The sequence below is a fragment of the Bufo bufo genome, chromosome 7 (assembly GCF_905171765.1).
Source record: "Bufo bufo chromosome 7, aBufBuf1.1, whole genome shotgun sequence".
NCBI lineage: Eukaryota > Metazoa > Chordata > Amphibia > Anura > Bufonidae > Bufo > Bufo bufo.
In genome coordinates, this window is record NC_053395.1 from 43,906,698 (window position 1) to 43,922,160 (window position 15,463).

The 15,463-nt window shown below is 46.6% G+C and overlaps 1 protein-coding gene across 1 annotated transcript; it reads right to left on the reverse strand.

Moving 5' to 3' along the window:
• Positions 1-1,922: 1,922 nt before the first annotated feature.
• On the reverse strand, positions 1,923-7,393 carry LOC121008737 (guanine nucleotide-binding protein-like 3-like protein). Its single transcript, XM_040441432.1, has 5 exons — positions 7,318-7,393; positions 6,010-6,154; positions 4,951-5,038; positions 3,649-3,826; positions 1,923-1,988 (listed from the first exon to the last, which is right to left on the reverse strand). Exons 2-5 carry the CDS (start codon positions 6,074-6,076, stop codon positions 1,923-1,925), a joined length of 399 nt encoding a protein of 132 aa, XP_040297366.1. The 5' UTR covers positions 6,077-6,154; positions 7,318-7,393.
• Positions 7,394-15,463: the final 8,070 nt, after the last annotated feature.

Sequence of the window (15,463 nt, forward strand, 5' to 3'; positions counted from 1 at the left end):
CTGCTGAAAGACTTTTTAACTGATGTCAATACTGCCTTCAGTGATCTACTTGTCCACAACAATGTAAGGTGGCTTAGTAAGGGCAGAGTTTTAGAACGCTTTTGGAGTATTCGGAAAAAGAGCTGGAAAAGTTTTTAGCTGAACAGAAGACAGAAAAAGCAAAAGCATTTTTGACATTTATGAGTAACAAAGACAAAATGGAAATCGTTGCTTTCCTGGCAGATATTACAAGTCATTTAAATGCTTTAAATATAAAACTACAAGGCAAAAATCTAACTATTTGTGACCTTGTGGAAGCAGTGAGGGCTTTTCAGAAGAAATTAGAAGTTTTTCAAAGTGATCTTAAAGAGAACTTGCTTCATTTTCCAAAGCTTGATGAATATAGCCAACAAGAAAATACCAAAGAAAGTGTATTCTCCAACCATGGGGACTTCATGCAAGGCCTAATTGACAATTTTAAAAGTCGCTTCCAAGACTTCACAATTGGCCAAGAAGTTTTGCTATGTATTAAAAATCCATATCTGGTAAAAAACATTGGGCGTTTTGCTACTGAGGCCCATCATGCTTTTACCTGGGCAAATTCTGCTACCCTACGGATGGAGCTAATTGATCTGCAAGAAGATGCTGTTTTAAAAGTTCAGTTGAATGATTGTGACCCCGTTTTCTTCTGGACAAAACTGTTTATTCCAGCTAAATATCCACTTATACAAAAAATAGCAATCCATGTCCTTACTATGTTTGGTTCTACATACACTTGTGAATCTGCATTCTCCACTATGAATCTGGTGAAGAACAGATACCGCACTCAGATCACAGATGAGCATTTGCACCAGTGTGTTCGAATGGCAGTCACCCCCTTTGTACCGAATTTCAAAGGGCTGGTGAAAGAGAAAAAATGCCAATTTTCACACTAAAAACAATTATAAATCTGAATGTAAATAGTTCTACAAAGTTGCAAGACATTAAAAGATGGCATCTTTACTGTTGGCGTTCAGGTCGGACCTTCACCTGACTGCAGACCCAGGTATGTGGACCTTTAATAAAACTAGTTGAGTACCCCTGCTCTAGACTACCGTCCACCCCCCATCAATACCCTGTGTTCTGGTAATGCTGTAAGGTTTTGCTCCTGCCAATAAAGTTTATTCTAATAGTAGGAACATGTCAGGCTGTGATGTCATAATGGCTCCTAGGACAACGCACTTCTAGAACCTGGCTGGATGGACGGCTCTGCGGCCATTGCTGGTCTGCTCTTCTGCACGATCAGTGCTACTGCCACATTTTGGCGTTTTTTGGATATTTTTCCTGGTATTACCAGAACTTCTCTCTTGTCTTTCCTCATCCGAGGTCCAAGACTTGTCGGGCCCTCCTCAATGGAGGTGCCGGAGCCCCTCAGGAGCTCCACTCCCTGCAGCACAAACCATCCGTGCTGCAGGAGAGCCTGTCTACTGGACATGGCAGAAAATGGCAAAAAAGATCTGCAAGAAAAGGTGAACACGCACATGACGGTGATCGCCCACTACGGCCCAGAGAGCCTCGGCGCCCTCCTTCGAGATATAAGCAAAAGTCTCCAGAACCTGGAAGATTATATGGGCCCAAAGGAAAGTGAAATGGAGGCTACAATAAAGTGGATGAAAGTGAGCGGCGATAAGATGATCAAGATGGGCAAAATCCTCCGAAACATGGACATCAGCGACTATGAAATTGATATGGAGCAATACATCGCTGCCAAAGAGGAAGAGGAGGCCGAAAGGGAGATGAAGGCCAAGCGTGTAATGGAGGAGGCCAAGGAGAAAGATCGGAACCTACAGAAACACCGACGCAACATCATCTCCTCCATGCGGCAGAGGATTAGAGCCGCCGTGAGAGCCGTGACCCAAAGGTTTACAAGCTGCATCCAATAAAGCGCCCACTAGTGGTGAAGATCAATCCCCCTGGTTGTGACTGGCGCCCCCCGGCCTCCATCTAGAGACATCACTCCTCTGACTATACTGATGGTTAATAAATATACCATTTACATTTCTGTTTTGCTGCTTCTGCTCTGATAATTTTTTGATAGATTTGTGTCTGCCGTTAGTATGTAAATTAGGGGGGTGCAAGCCCCGCCTACAAGGGGTGTGGCTAAGCTGTGTGAATGACATGTACTAGGTGTAAGGGTATGATAAAGGGGCACTCCTACTATGGACACTTATGGAACACCCACAGGATCTGCTGTATATGGCTGATAGGTGTGTGACCCAGAGGTGGGAGCTCCATCTGTGCGGCTGTACTCGCTGCTCCCGGTCTTCTCTAGGTGTTGCATAGTGCTGACTGTGTACAGCATGTGCTGTGCAATGTCCAGTCACAATGCAGTGCGGGCCCAGAGAAGGACAGGGAGCGGTGAGTGGAGGAAGAGCGGCTGGATATGCTAAGGGACAGCGCCGTCCAAAGAGCATTGGCCCCTTTCACACGGGTGAGTATTCTGCGCGGATGCGATGCGTGAGTTGAACGCATTGCACCCGCACTGAATCCCGACCCATTCATTTCTATGGGGCTGTTCACATGAGCAGTGATTTTCGCGCATCACTTGTGCGTTGCGTGAAAATCGCAGCAAGCTCTATTTTGTGCGTTTTTCACGCAACGCAGGCCCCATAGAAGTGAATGGGGCTGCGTGAAAATCGCAAGCATCCGCAAGCAAGTGCGGATGCGGTGCGATTTTCACGCATGGTTGCTAGGAGACGATCGGGATGGGGACCCAATCTTTATTATTTTCCCTTATAACATGGTTATAAGGGAAAATAATAGCATTCTGAATACAGAATGCATAGTACAATAGGGCTGGAGGGGTTAAAAAAAAATAATCTCACTCACCTTAATGCACTTGATCGCGCAGCCGGCATCTCTTCTGACTCCTTTTTTTGCTCTGTGCAGGAACAGGACCTGTGGTGGCGTCACTACGCTCATCACATGATCTTTTACCATGGTGATGGATCATGTGATGAGCGTAGTGACGTCACCACAGGTCCTGTTCCTGCACAGAGCAAAGAAAGAAGTCAGAAGAGATGCCGGATGCGCGATCAAGTGGATTAGGGTGAGTTAAATTATTATTATTATTTTTTTTAACCCCTCCAGCGCTATTGTACTATGCATTCTGTATTCAGAATGCTATTATTTTCCCTTATAACCATGTTATAAGGGAAAATAATACAATCTACAGAACACCGATCCCAAGCCCGAACTTCTGTGAAGAAGTTCGGGATTGGGTACCAAACATGCCGATTTTTCTCACGCGAGTGCAAAACGCATTACAATGTTTTACACTCGCGCGGAAAAATCGTGCATGTTCCCGCAACGCACCCGCACCTTTTCCAGCAACGCCCGTCTGAAAGAGGCCATTTAGTTAGTTTTTGGACTGGTCTGAGGTCAGACGTGGGAGGTCCGATGAAAAGAAAATATTTTTTTTCAGATTTTCCTCCTCTAAACCCTAGGTGCGTCTTCTAAAGCGTAGAATAAGGTGCATGTTGGATTCTCCTAACATGTAAGTTCCGCTGTATCATCTATTAACTCTGAAATATGCTTCATTTGTTCAAAACAAAATCCATAAAATAAATGAAAAAAAATTAAATAAGAAATCTTCTTTTCCTCTACCCGACACCCTCTCCCATCTACTACCTGATCTTTATTGCAGCGTCTCAGGATGGCCTCCACCGGTCCTACTGGGTCAATCAACTGCTCAATTTTCACACAGTTCCGCAAAATCATGGCGGCATCGGATGTAGACGTCGCCATGACGATACCCGGGCAGTCCAGAAGTTTGATGTGCTTGTCTAGGTGAACCTCTTGCAGGCATCTGGTTGGGGTTTAGAAATAAATAATAATTTCAAAAAATAAAATGCCAAAAAATAATATATTAATCCCTTAAGTACAGCGCCCATTTTTGGTTTTGCATTTTCGTTTTTTTCTTCCCACGTTATTTTTTTTTTAAGCCGTCCATTCATATTCAGTGATTCACCACGTCCCAATAGCCATAACTTTTTTTTCCCTGTTCATATAGCCAAATTAGGGCTTTTTTTTTTTTACAGGACAAACTATAGTTTTATTGGTACAATGTTTGTGGTATGTACAACCGTTTTCTTGAGAAAAATGGCACAATCTGTAAGTTTTCCCTGCTCACGCCAGGTCTAACAAAGTGGGCACGGTGTCGGCATGCAGGCCTGTCTCTTTCATCATTTTCTACGTTTTAGGCGTAAAAAAAAAATGATCTAAATGTAAGACAGCATGGAAGCTGGCTTACATTTATACTGGAGAAGGATGCACTGAAGTTACAGTTGCAAGAAAAAGTATGTGAACCCTTTGGAATGATATGGATTTCTGCACAAATTGCCTGTTTACATGGTGTGTTCAATAAAAACATGGTAACATTGAATTCTTTGTGTGTTATTAGTTTAAGCAGACTGTGATTGTCTATGGTTGTGACTTAGATGAAGATCAGATCACATTTTATGACCAATTTGTGCAGAAATCCATATCATTCCAAAGGGTTCACATACTTTTTCTTGCAACTGTATTTCTGCGGCAGATCCACCACCAGATATAGGGGTTAATTTAAAAAAAAATATAATAATTTTTATTAACTATTAGCCCCTTAGGATCTTTTGATCCCTTGTCATATTCAACCCATTAGAGATCTATTAGGGTGAATAGGGTTTTTACACTGTCCCTGCTGAGCTGTGCTTTGTGCACAGCGCAGCAGGGAGGTTACCATGGCAGCCATCACAAGCGTCCAGGCTGCCATGGTAATCGATCAGGGCCCCACGATGTCACTGCAGGGGTTCTGATCGGAAGGCAGAGGGAGCCGCATTCCTCTGCCTAACTCCACACGTGCCGTGATCAGCATTGATCGCCGCACCTGAGGATTTAAAGGACGTGGTTCCCCATCATTGTGGCCAGGTACAGTACATTTGGTATCCTTACTTGGTGACTCCGGGCGTTGCTCCAACACTGCACGCTCGCGCCCTCTTCAGGCTGTTAATTAAACTGCTCTTTCCCCCATTAGGAAAACCTGGAGAGAAGCTAATAGTTTGGGATAAAGAGACACATTTTCTTTCTGAGACCCCTCCCTGCCCCCCAATGAAAAAGCAGGTACGTGCTCCTCATGAGACTCCTAATGAACTTTTACTTAGGCAGGTTACCTTTCTTGGACCCACTAGTCATAGCAAGTGAGGTCCCATACAAGCAGCAGATGGCGGACGATCAGCGACACCATATTTACCTCTGCCATATGTCACGGGTCTGCACATTAGTCTAATGCATGAAGATAATGACGAGAGAACCGCCCTAGACAGTCCACCCCTCTTCTATACCTAGACATGTATTTTAAAAGGGGTTTTTCCCAATGATGGCGTGTCACTAGGATTAGGTCCGAGTAGGGGGGGTGCAACCATTGTAACCCCTGCCAATCACTAGATCAATGGGCATTAAGAAAGTGTTGTGCCCCTTTGGCTCTTCTAACTTGACCATAATGGGACAGCCATGGGATTCCTTCACAAGTGATTGGCAAAGGGTCTCCTTGTTAATAGGTTCTAATGTTTTAGAGTCTGCCAGAAAGAAGCGGGCACCCCTTTAAAGGGTAGTTTCAAAAATATTGTGGATGGTCGGGCATGCTAAAAGAATAAAAATCCCCATTAACCTGCTGGTGCTGTCCATGTTCCTGCAGGATGGCTCCAGGCCCCACCGGAAGGGAAGTGTGATGTGTCGGTAAATGTGGAGACAGTGATGAATTCAACCAGAGTTTATCCATAAGGAAATCTTTCCGAAACCTAACGAATAATTTCCCAGCTTTGCCGTCTGTAAGCGACTGCCCGGGGAACTGCTTAGCTAAAGATGTACCCCATGGAAGATAACACTGGATGTCAATGTGCCACCTTATGGCCCAAGAGGGCAGGGAAAGAAAGATGGCAGCCAGGATCCAGTGCCGATTTCTGCAGGGCTAAGGGTTTATGACATCAGATCACAGAAGACCACACCACGCACCTACAACCCTGACGGTTATGGACGTCTTGATGTCCTGATTTCTGCAGTAGTTTCCAAGAAGTTTCATAAGACAATCAGCTCCTATGCAGGCGCCTGAGATAAGCAGGTCCTCCGATGCTTGGGTGACCGGTACTCTGCTTTGTTGCTACAACATACAGATAGAAAATGACTAGAACACTGCAGTATCATATACTACACTTCATGTAAAACTATGCAGTAAATATAATCTGCACCTCTCAAGATGTCATTGGGCGTATAAGTACAAGTATAAAAGTGGCGGCAGGCAACATGGCAGAGGGGGTGAGAGGTCCAGTTACTAAGGCAATGGTACAATGCCAGCCGCTCAGTCTCTGGGGTTGCGTTTCCTACCATCGCTATATACAGGAGACAATGCAAGCAGTAGCACTGTACTCATAGGTACAAAACTGCTGACAGATGCCCTTTTAAGAGGGGAGTCCTGCACAGGTACTTGCCACTCAATTGAAAATAGGATGGAAGCAAGCTGGGCCCCTCTCTTCAAGGGCCCCATCGCAACTGCATTCCTAAGAAAGCGAGAGTACAACCCGGCGCGGCCACTAGACAATGATCGGAGCCTTCCGCTTCTAGCTCCGTCCGCTGTATAGTTTGCCGCACCAGCCCGAAGCGGCTGGTCAGTGGGGGGTGTCAGGTCAATACTAATCTGATATTGATGACCTCTCCTAAAGTCACCCCCAAAAAAAACTTTTAAAATCAGTGGTACCCAAGAGCTGTGGACCCCTGTGAATGACCGACAAGAGGCAGCCACAAGGAGAAAGCTACCAATCAGTGGCAGGGGAGCCGCAGCTCATGAATACGAGGACTCCTGAGCGCGTGCATTACAGTGAGCAGAGTCCAGAGCGCCGGGTCCGCTGGAGCCGCTCACCAGTCATCTGAAGAAAAGGACTTGGCAAAAGATACTACGTGACCCGGCGTTGTAAACAGGGTCTCTGTCACTAGTTTATGCCGCTGTTAGATAGTATGGCTTAACACTGGTGACAGGTTCCCTTTAAAGGGGCAGTCCACTGTAGCTTTGGCACCATAACTACATGGCTCTGTCTATTGTGCAGTGGATGGAAGGTGGTTTCTACAGCACGGTTTGCATTTTCTTCAGTGCAATAACCGATACACAATGGACAGAGCCGTGCCGTTCTGGTGCCAGAAAAGATGACCGACGAGGGTGCGCAGCGCCAGAGCTCCTGCCGATCATGTCATGGCCTAATTACTCATAAAAGAATGAACAGCCCCTTTAAGTATGGAGGAAAGCCTAACACATTGCAGAAAGCCAAGTACCAGGTTATTATTCTGCTGCTGTGTAGATGCCTTGAACGCCACCGTAGGAAACTCATTCCGCAGGTACTTCAGCCATTTCTCCACTATATTTTCTTTTCATCGGACCTCCCACGTCTGACCTCAGACCAGTCCAAAAACGAACTAAATGGCCTCTTTCAGACGGGCGTTGCTGGAAAAGGTGCGGGTGCGTTGCGGGAACATGCACGATTTTTCCGCGCGAGTGTAAAACATTGTAATGCGTTTTGCACTCGCGTGAGAAAAATCGGCATGTTTGGTACCCAATCCCGAACTTCTTCACAGAAGTTCGGGCTTGGGATCGGTGTTCTGTAGATTGTATTATTTTCCCTTATAACATGGTTATAAGGGAAAATAATAGCATTCTGAATACAGAATGCATAGTACAATAGCGCTGGAGGGGTTAAAAAAATAATAATAATTTAACTCACCCTAATCCACTTGATCGCGCATCCGGCATCTCTTCTGACTTCTTTCTTTGCTCTGTGCAGGAACAGGACCTGTGGTGACGTCACTACGCTCATCACATGATCCATCACCATGGTAAAAGATCATGTGATGAGCGTAGTGACGTCACCACAGGTCCTGTTCCTGCACAGAGCAAAGAAAGGAGTCAGAAGAGATGCCGGCTGCGCGATCAAGTGTATTAAGTGCATTTTTTTTTAACCCCTCCAGCCCTATTGTACTATGCATTCTGTATCAGAATGCTATTATTTTCCCTTATAACCATGTTATAAGGGAAAATAATAAAGATTGGGTCCCCATCCCGATCGTCTCCTAGCAACCATGCGTGAAAATCGCACCGCATCCGCACTTGCTAGCGGATGCTTGCGATTTTCACGCAGCCCCATTCACTTCTATGGGGCCTGCGTTGCGTGAAAAACGCACAAAATAGAGCTTGCTGCGATTTTCACGCAACGCACAAGTGATGCGCGAAAATCACTGCTCATGTGAACAGCCCCATAGAAATGAATGGGTCGGGATTCAGTGCGGGTACAATGCGTTCAACTCACGCATCGCATCCGCGCAGAATACTCACCCGTGTGAAAGGGGCCAATGCTCTTTGGACGGCGCTGTCCCTTAGCATATCCAGCCGCTCTTCCTCCACTCACCGCTCCCTGTCCTTCTCTGGGCCCGCACTGCATTGTGACCGGACATTGCACAGCACATGCTGTACAGAGTCAGCACTATGCAACACCTAGAGAAGACCGGGAGCAGCGAGTACAGCCACACAAATGGAGCTCCCACCTCTGGGTCACACACCTATCAGCCATATACAGCAGATCCTGTGGGTGTTCCATAAGTGTCCATAGTAGAAGTGCCCCTTTATCATACCCTTACACCTAGTACATGTCATTCACACAGCTTAGCCACACCCCTTGTAGGCGGGGCTTGCACCCCCCTAATTTACATACTAACGGCAGACACAAATCTATCAAAAAATTATCAGAGCAGAAGCAGCAAAACAGAAATGTAAATGGTATATTTATTAACCATCAGTATAGTCAGAGGAGTGATGTCTCTAGATGGAGGCCGGGGGGCGCCAGTCACAACCAGGGGGATTGATCTTCACCACTAGTGGGCGCTTTATTGGATGCAGCTTGTAAACCTTTGGGTCACGGCTCTCACCGCGGCTCTAATCCTCTGCCGCATGGAGGAGATGATGTTGCGTCAGTGTTTCTGTAGGTTCCGATCTTTCTCCTTGGCCTCCTCCATTACACGCTTGGCCTTCATCGCCCTTTCGGCCTCCTCTTCCTCTTTGGCAGCGATGTATTGCTCCATGTCAATTTCATAGTCGCTGATGTCCATGTTTCGGAGGATTTTGCCCATCTTGATCATCTTATCGCCGCTCACTTTCATCCACTTTATTGTAGCCTCCATTTCACTTTCCTTTGGGCCCATATAATCTTCCAGGTTCTGGAGACTTTTGCTTATATCTCGAAGGAGGGCGCCGAGGCTCTCTGGGCCGTAGTGGGCGATCACCGTCATGTGCGTGTTCACCTTTTCTTGCAGATCTTTTTTGAAATTTTCTGCCATGTCCAGTAGACAGGCTCTCCTGCAGCACGGATGGTTTGTGCTGCAGGGAGTGGAGCTCCTGAGGGGCTCCGGCACCTCCATTGAGGAGGGCCCGATAAGTCTTGGACCTCGGATGAGGAAAGACAAGAGAGAAGTTCTGGTAATACCAGGAAAAATATCCAAAAAACGCCAAAATGTGGCAGTAGCACTGATCGTGCAGAAGAGCAGACCAGCAATGGCCGCAGAGCCGTCCAGCCAGCCAGGTTCTAGAAGTGCGTTGTCCTAGGAGCCATTATGACATCATAGCCTGACATGTTCCTACTATTGGAATAAACTTTATTGGCAGGAGCAAAACCTTACAGCATTACCAGAACACAGGGTATTGATGGGGGGTGGACGGTAGTCTAGAGCAGGGGTACTCAACTAGTTTTATTAAAGGTCCACATACCTGGGTCTGCAGTCAGGTGAAGGTCCGAGCTGAACGGCAACAGTAAAGATGCCATCTTTTTAATGTCTTGCAACTTTGTAGAACTATTTACATTCAGATTTATAATTGTTTTTAGTGTGAAAATTGGCATTTTTTCTCTTTCACCAGCCCTTTGAAATTCGGTACAAAGGGGGTGAGTGCCATTCGAACACACTGGTGCAAATGCTCATCTGTGATCTGAGTGCGGTATCTGTTCTTCACCAGATTCATAGTGGAGAATGCAGATTCACAAGTGTATGTAGAACCAAACATAGTAAGGACATGGATTGCTATTTTTTGTATAAGTGGATATTTAGCTGGAATAAACAGTTTTGTCCAGAAAAAAAACGGGGTCACAATCATTCAACTGAACTTTTAAAACAGCATCTTCTTGCAGATCAATTAGCTCCATCCGTAGGGTAGCAGAATTTGCCCAGGTAAAAGCATGATGGGCCTCAGTAGCAAAACGCTCAATGTTTTTTACCAGATATGGATTTTTAATACATAGCAAAACTTCTTGGCCAATTGTGAAGTCTTGGAAGCGACTTTTAAAATTGTCAATTAGGCCTTGCATGAAGTCCCCATGGTTGGAGAATACACTTTCTTTGGTATTTTATTGTTGGCTATATTCATCAAGCTTTGGAAAATGAAGCAAGTTCTCTTTAAGATCACTTCTAATTTCTTCTGAAAAGCCCTCACTGCTTCCACAAGGTCACAAATAGTTAGATTTTTGCCTTGTAGTTTTATATTTAAAGCATTTAAATGACTTGTAATATCTGCCAGGAAAGCAACGATTTCCATTTTGTCTTTGTGTAGTGTACGGGGACTGTAATGCCCGTCACTACAAAAGTGTCACTTGGTGTGCTGTCGTCCCCCCTTACTTATGGGGAAGTTGGTATATGTCATCTTTATAAAATGTCATGTAATGCAATGCTATGTGTTTCCCTGTTACTATGACACTTGCATGTACAGGCCTGCTAGGGGTGTCATTCCAGCTTCTAGTCACTAGAGGGAGCTAGAGAGCCCTAGTTTATATAAGGCCCAGACAGGGAAGCAAAAGGCAGTCTAGTGGAGAGCTCAGAAGTTTCTAGAGCCTAAGGAAGCTGAGAGGGACAGAGGCAAAGTGCAGAGAAGTAAGAGGTACTCAAAATAACAGAGGAGGTACTTTCTAAAGCTACAACCAAGGATATAAAGCTAGAACTAGGTTATTGGGCCTTGGTGAAGAATTGCTATATTCCAGGATCAGACAGAAATAGAGTGCAAGCTCCTGTACTGCAAGTCCTGTGTTCAACACTCTGTAATCACCTTGCTAAATCTGTAATTGCCTGCATCAACCGTATTGCAAAATCGACTGTATGCCAAGGAACTGCGATTCCATTATTGTCTCTATGAAACCTACTAAAGTTGGAGTTCTGTTTTAAGATCACGTGGTCCCTCATTTATTCCTGCTATCCGCAAACGGCGTGCCACCGTTTACTTGGCACTGGCGTCACGAACAATTTCTACCATCACCTGCCTATGCAGAGAGTCAGCCGTCTCAGGTTAGTGTATATTGCACTACATCACCCAGAAACACCTATTACACACAACTTGAGTACGCTGCACCTTCTCTTTTGGCGTCACGAACAGGATACGCACGCTTTATAGTGCAAGAAGCGTGAACTTTGTGCCTTATACAGTTGCCCTGTGACCAAAGTGACAATTTGCCCGTTTTATTCAAGTGGACTTTGTGGACTGAAAATCATACCCAAAGTGTACCAAAAACCTCTAAAAAGCGCTGTGCAGTGTTGCACTACCCAGAGGAAGAAAATCGCCGCATTGGAGTGTGGTTTTGTGGACTTTTTACAATCCTGCTTGCTGTCAGTGAATGGACAGCGTTTTGCTAAAGATGGCCACCGGCTGCCTGGAGTAAAGTTTCCCGCGCCGCTGAGGACCTTCGTGGGCGGATCCCTGCAAAGACACAGAGAGTCCCGCCCTCTTCATCATCGCACCGCCGCGGCCCTGTTTCTTCTACGTCATCGGGTGCTCAGGACGTCCGGAACCTCGCGAGACTTGGCCTGCGCAAGACCAGCGATACCGGTAAGCACTTGTAACCGGAGGGAAGGGGAGTGTACCGGCCCCTTTAGTCGCCAGCGGCCACCTCTCAATAGACTACCATGTCAGAGCCAGGAGTGCCTGAGCAGCCGGCCCCGGGAGAGCTTGCGGCTCCTAATCATCCTACAGCCCCCAGCATGATGCCCTTTACCATGCCTTATTATTTCGGGGCCCCATGGTTCCCTCGCTACAGGGGAGAGACCCATACCCTAAGGGACTTTAAAGAAAAGTTGCTGGCACTATTCCGATTGTACCCTATAAATACCGACCAGCAAATGGAAATCCTGCTGGCACAACTGGAGGGAGCTGCCCGTAGAGAAGTGTTATCCTGGCCGGCTACTGAGCGGAGTACTCTAGAACAGATATTCACCCGCCTCAGAGCCACTTTTGAAACTAGGACTGCCTCAGAGATAAAGATGCACTTCTTTGGCAAGAAACAGAAGTCCGGTGAGTCCCTCCGTGACTATGCCCTATCACTTCAGGAGGCTTTAGGGGCTGTAGTTCAGATAGATCCCAAAGAGGCTGATAACCGGGACCAGACCCTAAGGGAACAATTTATAACCGGGGTGTCTAGTGAGCAAATAAGGACCCAATTAAAGATGCTGTCTGCCCAGCACCCTAACAGTACCTTTCTGGACTTTAAAGAACTGGCTATAAAAATTCTGGGGTCAGCAGTATCTCCAGAGTTGAACACCCCACCTGAGTCGTCAGCCTGCATACCGAAACCGCTTGTCCCTAACCAAGCTCAGGTCGGTCAAGCTGTTCAAGCTTCAGCTACTGAGACTATCGCCATGCTGACCGAGCAAGTAAATCACCTCACTAAAAGTCTAGAGAGAGTGTGCAGAAAAATAGAGGAATGGGAAAAACCCATAATGCTAGAAGAAGAGTTCCTGTCACCTCCTAGGCCGTTCCCACCTCCTTACCAAGAGACTCACCCCAGGGATCCTGGGAGGCGTAATAGAGATCGCAAGCGGCCCGTGTGTACATACTGCAAAAAGCTGGGACACACAGAATCCACGTGCTGGCAGTTAAACGGGCAACCCCTGAGGCTGAGGACCACCCCTCGGGAGGTAGAACACTAGGTCCAGAGGATCCAAATTGGATGCCACGGTATGTAGGATCCCATCCTAAAATCAATATAGAGATCAACGGGGTCCCCTTTGAAGCCCTATTAGATACTGGGTCTCAGGTCACTACTATTCAGCTGCCTGCATTTGAAAAGTTCTGGGACACCAACCAGTTGACCCAACCGCCTGAATCCTGGGTGGAAATTATCGCCAGCAATGGCAAACCAGTAAAGGTTCATGGATACTGGGAACCCACCCTGCAGGTGGGAGAAGTAACCCTGCCTCAACAGGGAGTGATCGTAGTACAGGCCGGTGACAGAGGAGGACATCCTGTCATTCTAGGCACCAATGTCTTCAAAAACTGTTATTCAGAAATACTTGCTGTATTACATCAGACTTTGCCCACAGCTTCCTCTGCATCCAGGAGGGTGATTCAAAAGACTATTACTGTGTTAAGTGCCCAGCAGAGGTTTGCTAATGGGAGAGGAGAAATTTGTACTGCCAGGATTAGTGATATTAAGCCTGTGACTTTGCCTCCTAATTCTCAAACTCTTTTATGGTGTCGTGCTGTCCTGGGAGTCCAAGGCCGAGACTATCCAGCCCTGGTGGAACCAATCCAGATGGAGGATTACCCTTTTGTGAGAGCTGCCAAGTCCCAGGTACCTGTCCGTCTGATTAACCTGAGTGATCATCCTGTGGCGCTTAATAAGCATTGCCGTGTTGCCCAGCTTTCTCAGGTATCCTTCCAAGACATCATTCGTCTTCCAGTGACAGAAAAGCCGCCAGCCGCAGTCAGCGGATGCTCGCCGGTGACCCAGCCACAAGTGCCCTGGTGGGAAGAGCTCCATGTCGGGGACGAGACTACCCCCCAACAACAACAAGAAGGGATCCTACAGCTGGTCAAAGAGTACCACCAGGCCTTCAGTAAGCATGCCACTGATTATGGAGAGGTGAGTGCCATACAACACACCATACCTACCGGCTCTCATCCTCCTATCAAGGAGAGATACAGACCTTTACCGCCTACTTCATATCAGACTGTAAAGGAAATGATCCAAGAGATGAAGGACTCTAATGTAATCCGGGACAGCCGTAGTCCGTGGGCTGCACCCCTGGTCCTTGTAAAGAAGAAGGACGGTGGTATCCGTTTCTGTGTGGATTATAGGAAAATTAATCAAATAACCCACAAAGATGCATACCCACTGCCCCGCATTGAGGAGTCACTAACTGCTCTGGGTTCCTCTGCCTATTTCTCCACATTGGACTTGACCAGTGGCTACTGGCAAGTACCCATGGCCCCTGCAGATAGGGAAAAGACTGCTTTCACTACTCCCATGGGCCTGTTCGAATTCAACTGTATGCCGTTCGGGCTATGTAATGCCCCAGGAACTTTCCAGAGACTAATGGAGCGGTGTTGGGTCACAAGAACTTCGAAACAGTGCTGCTGTATCTAGATGACGTCATTGTGTACTCAAAAACATATGAAGACCATCTGAAACATTTGGCAGAAGTATTTGAAATCCTTATCAAATATGGCTTGAAGGTAAAGCCATCCAAGTGTCACCTGCTCAAACCTGCAGTAAGATACCTGGGGCATGTGGTAAGTGGAGAGGGCGTGCAACCTGACCCTGATAAATTAGCAGCTGTCCGTAATTGGCCGGTTCCTACTACCGTCAAAGAGGTGAGGAGTTTCCTTGGTTTTGCCGGCTATTATAGACGTTTTATCCCCCATTTTGCTCAAATAGCTGATCCTATCCAGGAGCTCTTGAGGGGGCAACCCAAGAAAAGTCCTAGAACTCCTGTGCCCATTGAGTGGAATGAGGAAAGAGAGATAGCGTTCCAATTGCTAAAAAAGAAACTGACCGAACCTCCAGTGTTAGGTTATCCAGACTATAGCAAGCCTTTCCATCTTTATACCGATGCTAGCAAGCGAGGCCTGGGAGCTGTGTAAGCCCAAGTCCAAGAGGGAAAAGAGAGAGTGATAGCATATGCAAGCCGCTCCCTGAAAGGAGCTGAGAAAAATGACCAGAATTATAGTTCCTTCAAACTAGAGTTCCTGGCATTAGTGTGGGCAGTGACAGAAAAATTCAAGGATTATCTAGCCGCCACCCCGTTCATTGCATTCACTGACAATAACCCTCTGGCACATCTAAATACAGCTAAATTGGGAGCCTTGGAGCAGAGATGGGCCTCTCGCCTTGCCAACTATGATTTCTCTGTAAAGTATCGTGCTGGACGCACTAATGATAATGCTGATGCTTTATCCAGACTTCCCACAGAGACAGCTCCTGATGATGTACGAGATGCTTGGGAAGATGTAGAGATGCCGGCTTTCTATAACAAGTTTGCTCAACAGGACCAGGCTCGAGCTACCAATGGCAGAGCTGCAGTTCCTTCACCCTCCAGTAGGCCTGATCCTAAAGAAGAAAGGTGGGTGAAACTACAGACTGAAAGTAGAGTGCTGGGTGAGTTGTTGGACTTCATTACT

What these genes read in the sequence shown, in the direction of transcription:
- LOC121008737 (XM_040441432.1), bottom strand. Translation starts at nt 6,076, where the DNA reads ATGAAACTTCTTGGAAACTACTGCAGAAATCAGGACATCAAGACGTCC. An exon ending in CATAACCGTCAGGGTTGTAG is followed by an intron (nt 5,039 to 6,009) that starts GTGCGTGGTGTG and finishes GCTTCTCTCCAG; the next exon opens with GTTTTCCTAATGGGGGAAAG. An exon ending in GACGCTGCAATAAAGATCAG is followed by an intron (nt 1,989 to 3,648) that starts GTAGTAGATGGG and finishes ATTAACCATCAG; the next exon opens with TATAGTCAGAGGAGTGATGT.